Source organism: Equus caballus, chromosome 27 (genome assembly GCF_041296265.1).
Source record: "Equus caballus isolate H_3958 breed thoroughbred chromosome 27, TB-T2T, whole genome shotgun sequence".
NCBI classification, from domain to species: Eukaryota; Metazoa; Chordata; class Mammalia; order Perissodactyla; family Equidae; genus Equus; species Equus caballus.
The window spans coordinates 31,145,633-31,164,472 of record NC_091710.1 but is presented as its reverse complement, the minus strand read 5'-3'; the positions used below and the strand labels follow the sequence as shown (position 1 = coordinate 31,164,472).

Here is an 18,840-nt window from a genome sequence, read left to right as displayed (position 1 = left end):
GGAAGGCATACTTGCTTCCATGCAAATGTTATCTCGCGGCTCAACCAGATGATAAAACTTTATTAATAAACATTAAAATAGACAAAGGCACTCAGCACATTTTTGGTCTTCTCAACTTACTTATTTCCATGGCTGACAGGTCTAGTTTTTATAGATGTAATCTAAACTTGATTTTAGAAGTCAAGCCAACTAGATTTAAATTCCTAAAGATACCACAAATCTGGAGCACAAATGAAAAAATTAACACACGGTAAGATCTACTTTTAGTTGACATGAGGGCCCAGTAGAACTCATCTGCTTTCTGAAAAGTAACTGAGAATCCAAACTAATATGTATTTACACATACAAACCAGTTTATTAGATTGTCAGCGATACTTTGAGACAAATTCAAGTTATTTTATTTTACTTCATATAAACAGAGGAAGGGAGGAAAGTTTTAAACTTCAAGCTTTGTTCAGCATGTGTGCAGTTAGCATCCACAAAAGCACCATTGGAAATGGAAGAATTAGCACCACAGAATTTGAGGACCTAACTGTTAACATGCATCACTGAAGAACTTGGAACATGAAAACTGAAGTAGGACGTGGTATGGTCTATTATAAACAATACAAGGCAACGTATGACTGGTTTTCATACGGTACAATACAATCACCAATCAATGAGAACCTTTGAAGTACAATACAGGACAAAAAACACTTTGTACCCTGTTAACACTAAAGCAGTTACAGATTTAAAAACGTGTTTCTTGTGAGAGGCAGTGGGTTGAAATGGTCCCTCCTCCTCAATTTTTAAATTCAGAGTTATATAGTTACATGATCTCTTAAGAAAGTATTTTCAAATCTATGTCTCTCTACCTCAATGCTGACAAATGGTCTTTTGAAAACTGAAAGGCTCGATCAGTTAAAAAACAAAACAAAACAAAACAAAACTCCTGATAGAGTCAAGAAGTACTCCAGTGTGGTGGAAGATATTCCACATAAGATCAGTTTGAAAAGGATGCCAATGGTGTTGACACTTGTCTTCCCTTCCGTGGAGGAATGTCAAGTACAGAAGCCTCGTATTCACGATGAACTGTGGTTCATTTCCTTCACCGAATGCCTTTACTCTGAAGTGTAACATAAGGGATTTATTCCTTAGTCCTCAACTGTTTTTGGAGTGTCATAGGGCTGTTCCTTATGCTGGATTTGACAACAGTGAAAAAGGTGGATATTCTCTCTGGATTTAGGGTAATTTGTGAGCTAAAGAAAAAATATTAATTTAAATTTAGCATTTATGAAATTTTAAAGGGAGTTTCACTATTTTCACAGTACATACCCATAATGAACATCATTGAAAACCTTTCTGTTAGAAAACATGTAACAAACCCTCAATTTTAAGTTGTGTCTAGGCCAATTTTGGCATAGTAGAAGATACTGTATAAGAAATGTGCAATAATAGATAGATACAGGTATATTCGGATCTCAATGCATTGATGCCGAGGAAAAAATATTTTTACTCACCAAGAGAAGAATATACCTTGAAGCATCTATGCAGACACATGAATCAATCATGTATCTGCCCAACTTCTAATTCTGGAATAGTGATAACAGGGTCATTCAGGAAAAAGTACTCAATTACAGGATGGCAGCAATTTTATGTTGTATATATTTAACAGCAAAACATTTTTGAAAATAGAATCAGTACTATATGGTAAGTTTACAATTCACCATTTCTATACTTGTAACACATGCGTTTATTTGTTTTCTGTTTTTAAAAATCCCACTAGGACCAACATCTTTCAGAATAACAATGTAACATTAAACAAAACCTTCTAAGGAAAATATTTAGCATCACAGAGATCTGAGAAAAGTCTGTTACTCAGCATCACAAAATACTCAATAGATCTACATTTAAGATTGTTCATGCCATGACATTAACACACCTTTGGGTTATTATATCTTATTTAAAAAAGAAAACAAAGAAACAAAGGAAAGAATTGACAAGGAATTTATCTTTAGTCTCTCGTGGGTAAGAGCAAACCTCGAAAAAACTTGACTCCTTTCTGTACCACGTAATGAAGACTGCATCTATGAAGCAACATTTACAATTCATAAAACATTTAAAACTAGTGATAGAAAAATGGTCACTGGAGAGAAAGAATTAAAAATAAATAGAATTATAGAAATATGTTTTTAAGTGAACTGTCCCCAAACAAAAAAGAAAGCAGTTTGTTCGCTTTGCAATAGTCTTCTGTTGAAAAACATTCTTGGAAAAAAGTTAGCCTAACCTTATAAATGTCAGAAAGATGTAAGGTTTCACTTGAGGAAAAAAATTTAACTTTTGAAAAAAATTATCCTATGCTTTTTCTGCTGAACCAAATCCACCGTATCAATTAACTACTAATTTTCTGAAGAGGAAACAGCCATACACAGCAGCACATCCATGTTACTGATTTACCAGGCAAGGCTGACTTGAGCACAGAAGAAACAAAACTGATTTCTTAATGTTTTAGGGTTACATTAAAAAAACTCAACCAAAACAAAACTGAGTTATGGTAGGCTGGCTTAGTAGTTTTGATTGCCCTTATATTTGACCAACATTTCAACACAAGGTAGTACCAATTAAAAACAAGATTTAAAAAATAAAAGCTGCCTAAAAATTGCTCAATGAAAAAGCCTTCACATTTTACAACATTTTAACCTCAAATGATTGTGCATTAACTTAGGGACTAACAGTTTTGCCATTATCACATACACTTTTGTTACACTTGAGTTTTATTTGTGTATTGTTCATTGGTTAAATTGTGTAATGCAATTTTCTATTAAGTTAAAATAGTTTGAATTATTACATTATATTATAAGAAGCTTCAGAAAAACACATAAGTAGGATAAATGTATAAAAGGATAAAGAATATTTTTTGGGATTTTAGGCAAATTCTATACGGACAAATAGCTAGTTCAAGGTAATAAAGTGCCTTCATTTCCAGGTAATTAATTTTTCACTAAAATACTTTAAGGCTTTATAAGAAACAACATTATGAGAAGTTTGATAGCTTGTGGGGTTATACTATTAGCATTCTTTCATAGTCTGTATTTCATTTAATCTTTTAATCCATATTAGGTAATTTTAAATAATTAACAGCTTAAAATAATCAAATCTGAATTATAAATTTTGAATTTATTTTATGAGGAAAGGGAAAGACGTATAATTTCTAAACGCTGTGATTTGTACATAAGACTCACATGTGGCTTGTGAACAATCCAGTTTATGTCATAATATACAGTAGCCAATGTCCCTCAAAAAATTCAACAGGATATTTAATCCCATGGCAAACAGGGCCATCATTTCATTCATTCCTATATTCTGTTGTCTTTACATTTAAAATGATTGTGCAGCCTTAAATGAAAAAGGCATAGAAAAATCTAAGATGAATTCTTCAATTACAGGCACAATGAATATTTTTTATTGCAATATCTTATGCATAATCCATATTGATGACAACATCTAATGTTAAAGTATTTATACTTGTTTTCATTTTGCTTCTACTACCCATGGATGTATCACAGTAAAATACTGGTAACCTAATAGAAGTATATATAATAGCCATAATCATACAGAATTCTATTTCTTCTCGTCATTTCTCTTTGGAGGATATGGGGGTATTATAAGCACAGCTGTGTACTTAGTTGTCTCGGCAGCTCCAGATTTTAAGAGAAATTATGACTATAAGGACATCAACTACTCAATTGATTATAACCAATAAAAACTAAAATGTTCGAATATTCTTTTGCAGAAATTTAGTTATTTTTATCAAAAAATTGCTAAAGTCAGGCACCAGATTAAATGGCCATGGCACCTAAAATGCTTTTCTAATTACCACTGAATTAATGTAAAATGTTGCTTAAATTAAAGGTTTTTGAGATTAGATGGAGGAGAAAAGCTAAACTTCATGGCAAAGAAGCAAAAGTTTAAGTTGAATGTTCTACATAATTAGAAAAACAAGAACTACCAGTAGGAAAAAAGTGCTAGCCTTCAAATTGGGTTTGGTTTTGCATCTAAAGCCTAGTAAGAGTAATTCCTGGGAATTAAAAAACAAATTAAAGTGGCATAAACCTTTATAATTGCACATTCCTTTATCAAAGTGGCACAAGTTACCAATATTTTAAAAATGCACACAATGCTACTTTTCAAAATCTAAGTATAAAGAAAGTTTTACCTTTTTCATCATAGTATAGTACAGTTTCACAAACTTAGCACAAGTATAAGTAGGAAGATGAATTATAACTTTCTAGAAACAGTATAGTGTGTTTTAAAAAAATAACTGTTAAGAACCTTTGTCATTATGAAGATTCAAATCCAAGTATAGCCAAAGCATTCCCATAAAATCTGAAAAGATCATAAAGAGTTTATTTAGGTGAATTTTGGTAATACTCTGCCACGCAATGCACAGACATGATATGCCCTTTTTTTAAACATTGGTTTAGTTATCTTGTTTTTATCTGACTACCTATTATACTTAGTCTCTTCAATCACTGAGGTGACAATATATGTAATAACCGAGTTTTGAAAACAATATTAAACACTAAGATTTCTAGCCTTGATTGTTCATTCCTATTAAGCACAGCAAAAATGTTTGATGTATGGGTTATTAATTTTCATGCTCCTATCTCTTTATTCTAAAGAGAAATGCTAAATGGAAATGTACAGAGATAATAAGGACAAAAGGACATTAGAGACCAAAGCACCAACATTTGGGAACAAATAAAATAATAACCAACTGTGTGGAAGTTCTCCATATTATTAAATTTGGTAAATCAGGCGAAGACAATAAAACATGAAGATCCCTCTACCTTGTAATAATTTTATTAATATATATTTTTAAACAAATGGCATGCACATAAAGTCAAATTTTTAATATTTTTGTTGTTTGGGTGTGATGAAGTTAAACTAGAGAGCTGTCTCATTATACACTGAGACCAAAAAACTTATATTGTTCATAGGAGGGAGAGATGTAAGGTCATGATTCTCAATGACAGGTCATCTGTCTTCTATTATGCCACGGGCTGAACGCTGTGGCGTAGTGTCTCACTTAATCAGGGTGAAAAATGCTGCTAAAATCATAACAGTGCAAATGTTAAAACTAGGATTAGTTCATAGTCATGGAATGTTAAATGACAAAAAAGAACCTGTTCCTTTTCCTGCAGTTTGAGAATCTTAATCTTGGTGTAAGAATGACCACATAAAAACGTACGAAAGAAATGCCCAATTCTATAAACTCTTCATCTTCCGAAGCTGTAGAATGAGATATAAATTGGCATCCTAGTTCTCTGAGAGAAATAACAAACTTAAAAAACATAAGTAAAATCAGAAAGGATCAGGCACGATAAATCACTAATAAAAACTCTCCCAAACCCAACATACTGATAGGTTAATCACAGAAAGGATAGATATTCATCCCACATAATTTAAACAACTTTCTTGTAGTTTCTGAGCATGAGAATATAATCCCTTGTTGGTAAATAATAATCTTGGATAGTGGCAGCATTTAAAAATTGTTAAGAGAAATACTTCAAATAAACATTGAATTGCAGAATATTCTTAGAAGCTGTAGATGTGTGGAGACTTCACACTATATGTGATATTCAAACTATATTTAGCTCATGTAATACCCCAAATAATACAAAATTCCACCATCTCTCTTGCTAATACACACAGGTATTTTCTTGACTTTGCAAATGTGAGGCATTGTATTTACCTAATGTATCTTTTCCCTGGTAGCACTTCTATAGTGACGACAAAAATAACCGAACATACCTAGAAGAGCCGTTCCTACCCCATAATTTAAGCTTGTTTTCTATTATTCAGCTCTTTTATAGTACTTTTCATTTCCAAAATGCCCCACAATTAGTTATAATAGTTATTTCTCATTGTATCCCCATGAGGAAGGCCAAGTTAATAAATTGCTTGTGCAGCAGCGTTGCTACACACGGTTTTTAGAGATCTGACGCATCTGCTCTGCTCTGCAGGCAGTTATCGAGCACTGCCCTCTGCTATGTATCTATAACATATGCTCCTTGGGGCCAAAGGCTGGATCTGGTCTGCTGTACATCCAGACCTAGCACAGTGTTTAGCTCATGCTGTATACAAAATAAATATCTGGTGACTTAATGAATGAGAAATGGGACTGAAAAAACAGAACAAAGAACGTCAACATGCTGCCCCTATTCCTCCCCCCACAATTGAAAAGCTATGCTTGCCCATTCTTGCTTCTCAACTACAAAAGAGTAGGTAGTATTACTCGTCTTAAATAAGAGTAGTATTACTCACTCTCAAATCACTGTGGCAAACGCCTATGGTATGCGTCCTCCAGAGTATCAATGACACAATTGACTGTTATACCACTACTCCTAAAACTTTCAATTAATCACTTTTCTTTCTGCAAAGTATTAAAATAAAAGTTGTGCTTCTGCATATGATGGACTATTCTTTTCTCAAGTTAATTCAGTCATAAAGAATCATGGAAATAATCCTCACAGGTGCAATCATTAGCATGAGTATGGAGAGTATCAGAAGGGATGGAAAGACAGTGACACATACACAGCAAAAGGAACTGGGAACCAGTGATTCTCCAGTTTTTTGGAAATTCATGCAGGAAAGCTAAGATCCTTGAAAAGATAGGGGTTTCAGTGAACTAGGTGAATGCTGAGGTTAAACCAGATGATGTCAAAAGTCTCTTCCAGCTCTAAAATTCCATGTTGTTCTAACTGGTTCCTCCTCTGACACGATGGGAATCTGCACAGTATTTAAAATATTTTATTTTTAAGAAAAAAGAATAAACTTGTGAATTTTGACATTCTGGAACTCAAACAACTGCGAGTATTGAAAGTTTTCTTTAAAACACCATTATCCCTTCTTTTGCAACAATACCATGTAAAGCCTTTTAAATCCTGAATAAATCTACTTAAATTATGTCAATATAGTGTGGATATTATAATACTTTATATTGTCAGCAAAATTAGTAGCTAGGGGTTTGCTCCTACTCCCACTACTTTATGTGGCCATGCCCCCTGAAGAAGAGGTCTTAACAATGAAGTACAATTCATGACTTCATTTCCAATTCCAAAGAGAGAAAGCTGAAATTATTTCTTGTAAAAATTAGAGGCATGGTTTTAAATCACATCAGCAGAAAAACAAACGATATTAAGTTTGAATCTCTAAGTTGCTGTACATATATTAATAAAAGCACTATTAATTAGAATATTTTGACTGAGAAGTAAGAAAAACATTATTAATTCCAAAACTGGGAAGCAAAAACGTAATTTTTATTAGCCAGAACCATAAATACATGGGCAGAGAAAAGATGATTTCCTATCAGCTTTAATTTCTGCTAAGCTAGGACTTTTCAAAATCCTTCAAACAGTGTGTACTTACTGGGAAATCAGGGTTATAATTCTTTATTTCACAACCTAAGACCTCTTTACCCTTCTAACATTAAACTGGTATCATTACTCATACTCAAATGGGAACAAGGGCCATATTCTCATTTTTCCAGATGGCAACAAACATTATTAACAGTTAATTAAAATTAATTACAACAACTAAAATGATGACGAACTGCTTAGAGAACCCATGCATACTGCTTAAAAGCAGTCAGCCAACTTTCTAGTTTAGAACATATATCCTGGAGGCTTAGTATGATAGCACTGCACGTCCTCCTTACGGGTTAAATTACACTAATGAGATTTTCTTGGTAATTGAAACGTAAACTGCCTTTTTACGAGAAATAAGACTTAGGCCAAATTCTACACTAAAGTAGGTCATGTTAAAGAGAAGTTTCATTTCAGTATTTTTGGAATTATCAGAATGAAATATGAACGTGGTAAAATAATTTAGGAACCATAAGGAGAAAAATAAGCCAGCCCTGATGGGCTAGTGGTTAAGGTTCGGCGCTCTCACCACGGCAGCCCGGGTTCGTTTCCCAGTCAGGGAACCACACCACCATCTGTCGGCTGTCATTCTGTGGCATGTTCCTGTGATGCTGAAAGCTATGCCACTGAGATTTCAATTACCAGCAGGGACACACATGGTGGACAGGTTTCAGTGGAGCTTCCAGACCAGACAGACTAGGAAGAACGACCAGGCCACCTGCACTTCCAAAAACTTGGCCATGAAAACCCTGTGAACAGCAGCGGAGCACTGCCTGACACAGCGCCGGAAGATGAGAGGTTAGGGCAAAAAGACGGGGCAGGGTTCCGCTCTGCTGTCCACAGGCGCACTCCAGGGTCACTAGGAGTCGGAATTGACTCAACGGGCACTGACAACCACAACAAGGAGAAAAATAACTATGAGATGGGAGAAGAAAGTCTATGTGTTTAGTGGTAGGCAGAAAGGCAGAAATAAGAAAATAAATGGATGTCAATGACCTAAAGCTTTATTAATATTCTCTCAGTAAACTGGCAGAACATTTCACTTGAGTGTCTTCCTTCTTCTGTAGGACTGAGAAAAGCACTGTAGCACTATATGTGGTTATGCTTTCCCTTGCCGAATAGTTGCATAAACACTGAAAATGTCTGTTGTGATGCTGCTGGTATGTGACTCAGTGGTTCTTCAGCTCCTTATTTTAGAACCTTAAAGGTGGAGACGGTAAGGATTGAGACGGACTAGCCAAAGGCCAGCTCAATCCTCTCTTGTATTTAGCTATATCAAAATTCAGACTCCTTCTTGGTAAGAACAGAGTTCTCTTGAAAAAGACAACAGCAGACAGTAAAAATCCACGCTTAGATCTACTGGTACACAATTTACTACGGCTCGCTGGAATCACAGTATAATTTTTGCTTAAATTTATTGCTGCTCCCCAGGATCTCAATGAATTTTTGCTTAAAATGGCAAAATTTAGGTAAATTCAATTGGAGCTTTCAGAAAAAGAAAAATGCAATCTGGATGTTGCTTTCATTGTATCTACTCCCCTCTCATTTATATAAATTATGGATCAAAGTGAGTTCCTAATAATAAACTGAGTTCATAAGGTCTATGTTATACAATTTTAAGAGTGCATAAAAGCTCCCCAGGCATCACCATATTGACAAACAATGACAGCACTCCTGGAAGCATGTTTTGATAGTAGCGATATCATAAGAAGAATCTCCTCACCTGGAATCATTTTTCCCATTTACTTTCTGAGGTCAAAGCAGAAATATAAAGCAAAGGAAACAAGGACAAGTTCCGTGGCCATTGCCATTGCTGAAGTGCCCTTGCCCAGTATCTCATAATTTAGAGTGTCCCAAAAGAGTACCTCTTGATGAACATAATATTAACTAAGGTGGGAGAGTTGTTTGAATGTTAGGAGTGCTGTCATTTAATATTAATGTTTGAGCGTATTTTGTCTCTTCGATTCTTACTACAGGTTTGCTGCCATGATTTTAACAGTAGTTGTGTGTCAGTTAAGATACTCAGGGAAGATCTGCTTATTTCTTGCCTGTTTATCATCAGCGATAAAAAGGAATTGCCTTCTGAAAACAGGGCTGATCTCAAAACCGTTAGGCTGAGTGAGAGAAGCCAAATACAAAAAATATCTATTAATTTACAGGAAATTCCAGAATAGACAAACTAACCCATGGTGACAGAAATCAGATCAGTGATTGCTTTTGGAAGTCAGGATCGGGGGATGGGGTGGGTGTTGATTGGGAAGGGGTACATGGCAACTTTCTGGGGTGAGAAAAATGTTCTATGTTTTGATATTCCTCAAAACTGACTGAATGGTATGTTAAGATCTGAACATTTCACTGTTTGTAAATTATACCCTAATACAAAATGTTAAAAAGCAGTACTACTAAACACAATATTCTTGTTGAAGCATCAGGAATTGGGTGGCATTTTTCTTTTTTTCATTTCAAAATTTTTCCTTTCACACAATTTTTCCCCTAGAGAGCAACATATCCCAGAATGGGATCCATGACTAATAAATACTCTAGCGATAACATGGATTTTATATCAGGGCACAGAACCAAAACAGGTTCTTCAGCACTGGAGAAAAACGACAAACTCTTTTATGGACCATACTAAATGTATCAGCTCTAAGAAAGGGCATAAAATATCTTATGTTTAAAAAGTACACTAGAACAGAAAAGATTTTCCGAGACAGATTTATCATTGTGAAAATTCTAATCTATACAGGCATAAAAAAAATCAATAAAAACTTGGCTTGAATTCTACTTAAAGGTGATTATCGCAGTACAGCCTTCACTCTTTTCTTGGTTCCCCAAGGATGAGTGAGTACTGGCAGAGCAGTAGTACTCCATTAGCATCTAAAGGAGACTGATGAACTTCAAACATTTGGGCAGGAAGAAAACAAGATTTTATCTTATGCTACTTGGTGCACAATCGAATGGATATATAGTATATCACATCTTAAAACCATTTTGAATGCTAGTGGTTGGGGCCTAATTTATTAATGATTACCTCACCACTTCAAATCTAAGGGGCCATGTGTTCATCAACTTGAAAGAGGTTACACTGAGTTAAAATATCCAGTGAATTCCCAATTTCCTAAGAAATAACCTCATTACTGACAACTCTAAAAATAAATAAGGGAAAAAATTCTCTTGGTTCTGAGAAGAAAAGAGTAATATCCTGAAGAGAATTTATCTATAAGCGATGCCAAGTATTACGGGCAGAATTAAAACTGTAATCAAAAGTAAGATAATTATTTCTTCAATTTATTTCTTTTTGTAATTCCAATTCAAACCCACCAAAGCTTTACGTTGTCTTAAATCCACAAGTCATACAAAGACATATAAAATATAATTTGTCAACTCATCTCTACCTGAGATTAGAGGGGGAAAAAAAATGAAAAAAGCAATTTCTTTAGCACAATGCCTGGCCTATGGAAGGAACTCAAGTATTTGTTGAATAAAAGAAAGAATGCTTTAGTTTCCCTCAGATTGCCACTTCTTATCTCATATAGCGGCTTCTTACTGCACATTAAAACTTCAGTATGATTGAAAGGGAAAACATAGGCACATACTTAATTAGTAAAAAGGAAAAAGCAATGTTCTGAAACACCTAAGCCACATGTCATTATTGCTGCTATTGTTGACATAAAAATCACATAAATATAAATCAACACAACTGTAAAACAACACAATAAATTTATACAAGATAACCAAGATTTTTAACTAAAATTTTCCTTTTAAAAACTCAATTAATGACACTGAAGAACATTGCTTTTCTAGAGTGAATAATAAAAACTTACGTAATTAATAGAATGGATAGTTGTATAATCTTATGTAAACATATCTGAGATAGAGAGATTTAAAGATTCATAAATACAAAATAAAAACAGAATATCACGTGCTAGAAGAGAGAAAAAATTATAGTTCAAGATGACAGGAAATGAGGAAAAGCTCAGTACTAAGAGGACCGGCTATAGGAGCCTCTTTATGATAGTAACTGAGCCCTAAATTATTATGATTCCTTTACTATCCAGAAACCAAGGGTTAAAGGGCGTATCAACTATCAAAGAGCTATTTTTTTGAGAGTCAAAGTGACCTACAGACATAATCTGTAATAATGTTTTCAACTTCAAAATAAACATGTGAGAAAACTCTTCTAGCTGAAAGAAGAAAACAAATATTCTGAATAAAGCCCACATACTATCTCTCACTGATTTGGAAGCAAAGTAATAGAAAAGGAGACAGTGGGAAGCGGAGGGACCACTTAATATGGTCTAGTTTAAGTTCTGAAATGACTAGTTAAATGGTTTTGAAGAAGTCACATGACAACCTTAATATTTTTCCTATATGTTATAAAATGTTACATTACTCCAAAGACTCCTTCAGGCCACAAACCCAAAGCGGATGGCAGATTTAGACAAGAAAATGCTAGGGTGTCAAGCCCCTTTGGATACTTACGCCAATACTAGGAAACAGGTGAATGTAATTCTTTTGGTAGTGGGGCAACTGGTCCCCAAATCATGCAAATGGTCTAACGATCATCCATCTCTTTGAAAAAGGAGACAAAGCAGTTCCGATTTCCTCCAGCAACAGAACTATGCTTTGCTATTTCCCAGTCTGTGGACAGTTTATTCATTTTCTTAATGGTGTCTTTTGATGAGTGGAAAATTTCAATTTTGATGAAGTCTAAGTTATAATTTTTTTCTTTTATGAAAGTTAGTGCTTTTTGTTTCCTGTCCAAGAAATTTCTGCCTGCACAGTTGTTTGCTATTGTATTTGACTGAAAACAGCTTCAAGAGATTTTAACTAGCCCAACTCCCTTGCCTCTGCTATACCTGACAGTTCCTGTGGTACAAGGAGGCTCCCTTCCAATTTTGCATAATTTTGTTACACTTTACGGGGAACAATGGATTGGGAAGAATTAATAATCTTATGAATATTTATTAAATGCTTATTATGTGACAGAAACTGTGCTAACAGCTTCATGTACCCTAAGACATTTAATTTTACGAAAATTATGGTTGACCACAGGTTCTGTGCGGGCAAGGAACCCTATCTGTTTTGTTACTGATCCATCCCCTGGACCTACATGATTGCCCAGCACATAGTGAGTCATTACTAAGTACAAATTGAATGTTGATTGAACAAATTCTCACAATAACTCTATAAAGTTATATAATTTGCCCAAAATTACACAATAAGTGACAGAATTTGGACTTAACCCAGGACTGGCTGACACCAAAGTCTGTGCTCTTTACTATTCTGTACTAAGGCCACTGAGACTGCCTGATAACTCTGGGGGGGGACCCAGCACCTAAAAATACAGCTGAAATTATTGCTATTGCTTAAGGGGGTGGAGGAAATGGATTAAAATTATTGTTTTATTCCTCTCATAGCAAAACATAGGAACTTCTAATTAAGCTCCTTCTTGATAATCCTAGGCATATTGATTTTTTCTTAAAGATTTTATTTTTCACTTTTCCTTCTCTCCAAAGCCCCCCCAGTACATAGTTGTATATTTTAGTTGTGGGTCCTTCCAATTGTGGCATGTGGGATGCTGCCTCAGCGTGGCTTGATGAGTGGTGCTAGGTCTGCACCCAGGATCCAAACTGGCGAAATCCTGAACCATGGAAGCGGACCACGCGAAGTTAACCACTTGGCCACGGGGCGGCCCCTGATCTTTTTTTAATTTATAACTACGTGATAATTTGTGCAGATTGAGCCAATATGAAACTTTTATGGCCATAGAAATCTAGAGACAGAAAAATTCAATCTGCATGTAAGAATCTGGAATTTAGCCTGCTAATTCCTCAGTGATGCTACAAAACTGTGGTTAACTGGGAATGCCAGGAGCAATCATTTATTTAATGGAATTTCCTAGTCAACCACAGAGCTTTAACCACAATGCTTTTCATCCTATTGAAACCGAATCCTATTGAATATTGAATAAATACAATATACTGAGCATGATTAAAGTTTGCATGTGAATGAGAATACTTCGATGCTCTAGAATCTTCACTGTTAACTACAATCATTGTGCAATGATGTAAATGAAGAAGATGTGGGTTCTTGAGTTAATTTGATAAAAACTCAGAACATCCCTTTCAAACAAGTTTTTGAGAAAGCCTGCTTCCAACTTATTAAGTGGTCATTTATCTCTTCTTCATAAGGATGTAGAAAAAAATTCTCTAGTTGATTTTTAATTATTAACTGAACTTACTGTGAAAATGAGGTAGTTTTATCTCCTAAATTCTCTAAATAGCATTTTTGGAAGGCTACACTGCAATGCAGGTGCCATGAAAAGATTTGTGTCGATAGGACTGGAAGGGATCTATATTCTGGCCATTAGGATCAAGTTCTGGAAGGTTCCCTAAGGTGGGAAGCTCGGGCAGTAAGACAAGAATAGAGAGGGTCAAAGACTCAATAACTAGAGGCAAAGAGGCTGAATGTAGGCAAGCGCTTTGTGTATACTGAGCACCAATAAAATGATTTTGGCCAGGGCCAAAACTGATAGCAGATTGAGGGCAGAATTAATTGAGCCTAAAGATGTGACAAAAATAGGAAACTATATAGAATGCATTTCAAAAAGTGATTTAAATTAGCTATAAAAACCTGTTTAATTTTACAAAATTTTGATTTCAAGTTTACCGTTTAAAATTTCTAGTGTTATTATGAAAGCCTCAATGAGCAGTGGGCTCCTTATAAACCTTGGTATTCTATTAGATCACTAAGTGAGCTACAGCAAATCACTTATCCTGCTGGGCCTATTTTCTTCACTGTTAAGTGAGGTTAGTGATTTGAACTAATGTAAGTCAGTATTTTCATCAGGATGAAATGAGATATAGCATGTGAAAGAACTTTGAAAAATATGTCAAATTATATGTAAATTATTATAATTTAGAATTCCATATTCTTTTTATATTTAATTTAATTAGAAAATATTTCAGAATTAGTGGCCAGTTATGGAAAAACTTTCAGGACAAATGAATCTTTTGTACCACTAACTAATTGAATTTACCCATTAATGGCTTCTCATTGCAATGCATCTACAGTGAAAATTATTACAACTTCTGACTTACAGACACAGTCACGGCAGAATCAGGCTTATTCCATTTGGCTAAGACATATGTGAGACAGTCATAGTTGAGAACATGGATGGATTTTTGTAACTACAGACTTGTGGAGAGAAAAGGAGTTTGTGAAGATATAGTATACGTAATGAGAGAAATAAAATTCAGGTGAGGATGAATACAAAAGCTGAGGGCAGGGAGGGCAAATATATGATACGAATGTCACGACTCCTTGCCTTCCCCATCCTCTCCCTGTCTCAATCCCCCGGCACACACAGAAATCACAGCAGTCTTTTCTGATGAGCCTGCGTGGGGCTTCACAGTCATCTCCAACCTAGAGCTCAGGAAGCCATTACCAATTGAATACAGTAGGCACATGAGATGAAACAGAATTTTCATCCTAGAACATCAACAGAGATTTGGAATGGGGAAGACAGAATTATTATTTAAAATAGTATCGCTGTAGTTCTCTAAATTTACACCAATGAAATGTATTTTGAGCACTACAACAGAATGTAGATAATCATATTTAAAGGAAAAATTGTTAAAGGGAAAATAACATACGGCATTTTATGATAGATAGCTTCAAATACACTTCTCATATATAACCAACGCACTGCCTGGCACATGGCAAATAATCAGATGAATATCTACTGAATGAAAAAATGACAGTCTGATCAGGCTCCAAAACCTGCTTTGAATTAAATAACTTTGAAGATGGCACACAAAGTTAATGGCAGAGGAATATTTTTCTTTTGTAAATTGATGTACCTCTAGTCCCTAGTGTAGGGCCTGGCACACAGCAGCCACTCAACATCCACTGAGTGAACAGAACAGGATCATTTATCTATTAAGCAAGGGAAAGAATATTTCTGAAGTAAAATTTAGGATGTGCAGGAAACAAAAGATCCCATATTCTACCACACCTTAATTTGTGAGTCAGTCTTTGAAATAAAATGACATAGTATTTCTTATCAGGTTTTTAAATTATCACTTTCATTCCCACTTGTCGCCATTTTGATTTGTCTGTTAAGTACTTCGATCCTGAGGCAAAAAGATTTCTAAGGCAAAACAGGAACAGAAACAGTGATGATTAAGTGAAGAGAGATGATTTAAGTAATCAGCATAGTGTTCGCGTGGAGGGGACTAGAAAAGAGGGAGAAACCGTCTCTGGTTCTAAACTTAAATTTAAGTTAAGGAGATAGGGTTTTTACACAGGAAACTAAGTTTTAAGTTTTCAACATATTTAATCAAGTTTTAGGCTGTGTCTAAAAAAAAATCTTTTGGAAGTGGAAGAACTGCCTATTTAAAGCTTTTGGTGTACAGGGCCAGAAGATATATATACATATTATCTATATTCTCTCTATATATTACCTCTCTATATTATATATTATATATATATATATAAATCAAGTGGCAGGGTAAAAAAGAGGACTGGGCACATTAGACAGAGAAACAGCACACTGAAAAACTTTACTAAAGCAACCATAACTAAATATGAAGGATGTCAAGAAGGAAAGGATGGTCAATAAACGTCAGATAAATCAAAGAGGATCCGTAGAAAAATGAGAGAAGGCTACACAAGGAAGTTGAAAGTAACTTTAAGAGAAGTTTCACGGACTCCGGGGATGTAGAAATTAAAAGGTTCTTGGGGACCATCCACAATTGACGGATAATCAAGATGGGGCCTACAGAGGGTAGATGACTTGCCCCAGACTCGGGTACAAGGCACAGAGCCAGGGCTTCTCAGGGATAACACAGCACCCTTGCCTCTGTACCACACTGCTGCACACCAGGAGGGCAAAGGTGAGACCTTAGGAGTCTTTAAATTCCATGAGTGCTGTAAATCATCGTCCAAATAATACACAACCAAATTTTTTTGGCACAAAAAATTTTGTTTTGTATTGTATTGTACAATTTTATTGTAGCACAAATATAGTGAGTAATTTGGCATTCACATTCATTTTATAGTTATCTTGTAACAAAATTACTACAACTAACTTGTCACTTAGAATTGAATCAATTAAAAATCTACTTTCAGAGTCAAGTTGTGCTTACCTAAGATTGATTCAGTTCTTCCACATGAAATACAAAAAATCGCCATCAAATAAAAAATAGATTTTACATAATATGTCTCAAGTCAGATGCAGACCACCTTAAGGTACTTCTGGAATCCCACCTTGGTATGTCATTAAATATAATATTTGGGTCTTTTCAAAAAAATGAGTCAAACAATAAATGGTGATTAACAAACCAAATTGCACATAGTTACCTAATGACCCAAAGGATCCCTTAAATAGGAGTACAGTTTAATAACGCTTGAAGTATAAAGCACGCTAGCTTTAGTTATTACAAATCAAACAGGCATCCTTTATTCTAAGTAAATGTAATATTATACTTGATAAAGTAGGTAAATAATTCTCAGAAAAAGGCTCAGAACTTGGTGAATTTTCAGGCTGAAGTTTACCATATTAGATAAAGATTCCTACTGGCAAAATATTAGTGCCTGGCTTATGTTAGAGACTATAAACAGGGGAGCAGTTAAGTTCTAGGTTGCTGGCAGTGTGTGTGCTGAGGTTTGCACGGAGCTAAATGAATTTCTGTGATTTAGGGGTGATAATGGTGAGAAACGAAGAAAGATCTTAAATAGTGACAGGAGCACTGTAAAGAAAAAAAGGTAATTGTTCAGTATGTTACTGAACCAGACGCTCCACAACTTTCACTAAGTCTTTTCAACTCAAAAAAATTTTCCCCCTACTGAAAAAGCATTTCTAACTTTATTATGGAAATGAAAGGAATAATGAGATTCAATTTTAAAGAATTTTCTTTGAAGTAAATATTATCGATATGTTGCAGAAGATCATTAAAGAAAAATCTAGGTGCTACAAAAATTATGGATTTAAAATTCTAAATTAATTGCTTTGTCTGAAAAATTCATAAGACTACATTGATATTATGAATTGTTGAATTCATAAAATGAAGAAAGATTCAGTTATCATTATCCAAGAATCATGATCAACCAGTTTTTGTGTTAGTTCCAAGATAATTTAGGCCAAGAAAAGGTAGATTTTTTTTCCTATGTCAAAATCATGAGCATAATATTCATAGCATTTCCAGTTATTTAGATAGACACTGCTTGCAGAATTTCAAATTTCACTGACTTCTTGAAAAAATTTTAATAACAGAGAAAGAGAATTTTTTTTTTGGTGAGCAAGATTGGCCCTAAACTAACATCTGTTGCCAATCTTCCTCTTTTTGCTTGAGGAATATTGTCGCTGAGCTAACATCTGTGCCAATCTTCCTCTATTTTGTATGTGGGACGCTGCCACAGCATGGCCTGATAAGCTGTGTGTAGGTCCATGCTCGGGATCTGAACCCACAAACCCTGGTTTGCTACAGCAGACTGTGCAAACTTCACCACCATGCCACTGGGCTGGCCCCAAGAGAAATTCTTTGAAGAAAAACTTCTGAAAAATAAGAGCTTTAAGAGTGTTTCTTAGGTTGAAGTTTTTCTTACTGCCAATGATTTTGAAAGTAACATTTGAAACACTCAATTTGCAGAAAATGCACTTTTATTTATGCCTATTTCCTCCCAAATTACGTTTCTAATAAAGCTGCTTAAAGGTAAACAGTTTCATATTCTACTAAGCAAAGATTACGAAATCATTTAGTGAACATTAACACTGTCAAATTCCAGAAAAACTTCCAATCTATTATGTAAGAAATGAGAAAACAATCCTAGAATATCCATAGGAAAAATCTACAGAAATTCCAGGATTGAAGCCTAATTGCCCTGGTAACTCTAACCTTAAACCTTCAACAAAGAAACAAACAAATAAGTACAAATATCCCTTTGGAGTCCCCATGAGACCTAGAGTCGTCTTTCCCCGTAAATCAGTACAAAGCTTCCAGGATATAACCTCCTTCATTTGCAGTCACCCAAAGAGTATAAGGATCTCTCAATATAAGCACAATTGCTTTATAATGGTAAATCTTTTTACATGTGAGAATTATAATAATACAGGATATAAGGACCATACTTGGACAGTTAAGTGGCAATAACTATACACCCATTCTTGATGGGAGAAGAGTTAAGGAAATATGTTGCTTCTTTAAAAAAAGGTTGAGAAGAAAGTAGAATGGTGGTTGTCAGGGGAGGGGGAATTGTTTAATGGGCATAGAGTTTCAGTTTTGCAAGATGAAAAGATTTGGAGATTGGTTGTACAACAAGGTGAATATACTTAACATTAATGAACTATATACTTAGAAATAGTTAAGATGGTAAATTTTATGTCATGTGCTTTTCTTACCACAATTTAAAAATATCTGGACAAGACCAG

At 34.8% G+C, this 18,840-nt stretch overlaps 1 protein-coding gene across 1 annotated transcript in view; it reads right to left on the bottom strand.

Annotated features, from left to right (window-relative positions):
• Positions 1 to 331: 331 nt before the first annotated feature.
• Positions 332 to 18,840, bottom strand: part of PURG (purine rich element binding protein G) — a 34,544-nt gene continuing 16,035 nt past the window's right edge. The window contains exon 3 of the mRNA XM_003364228.5: positions 332 to 1,238. Coding sequence (XP_003364276.1) covers positions 1,134 to 1,238 — 105 coding nt within the window. The 3' untranslated portion in view covers positions 332 to 1,133. The remainder of the gene's footprint in view (positions 1,239 to 18,840) is intronic.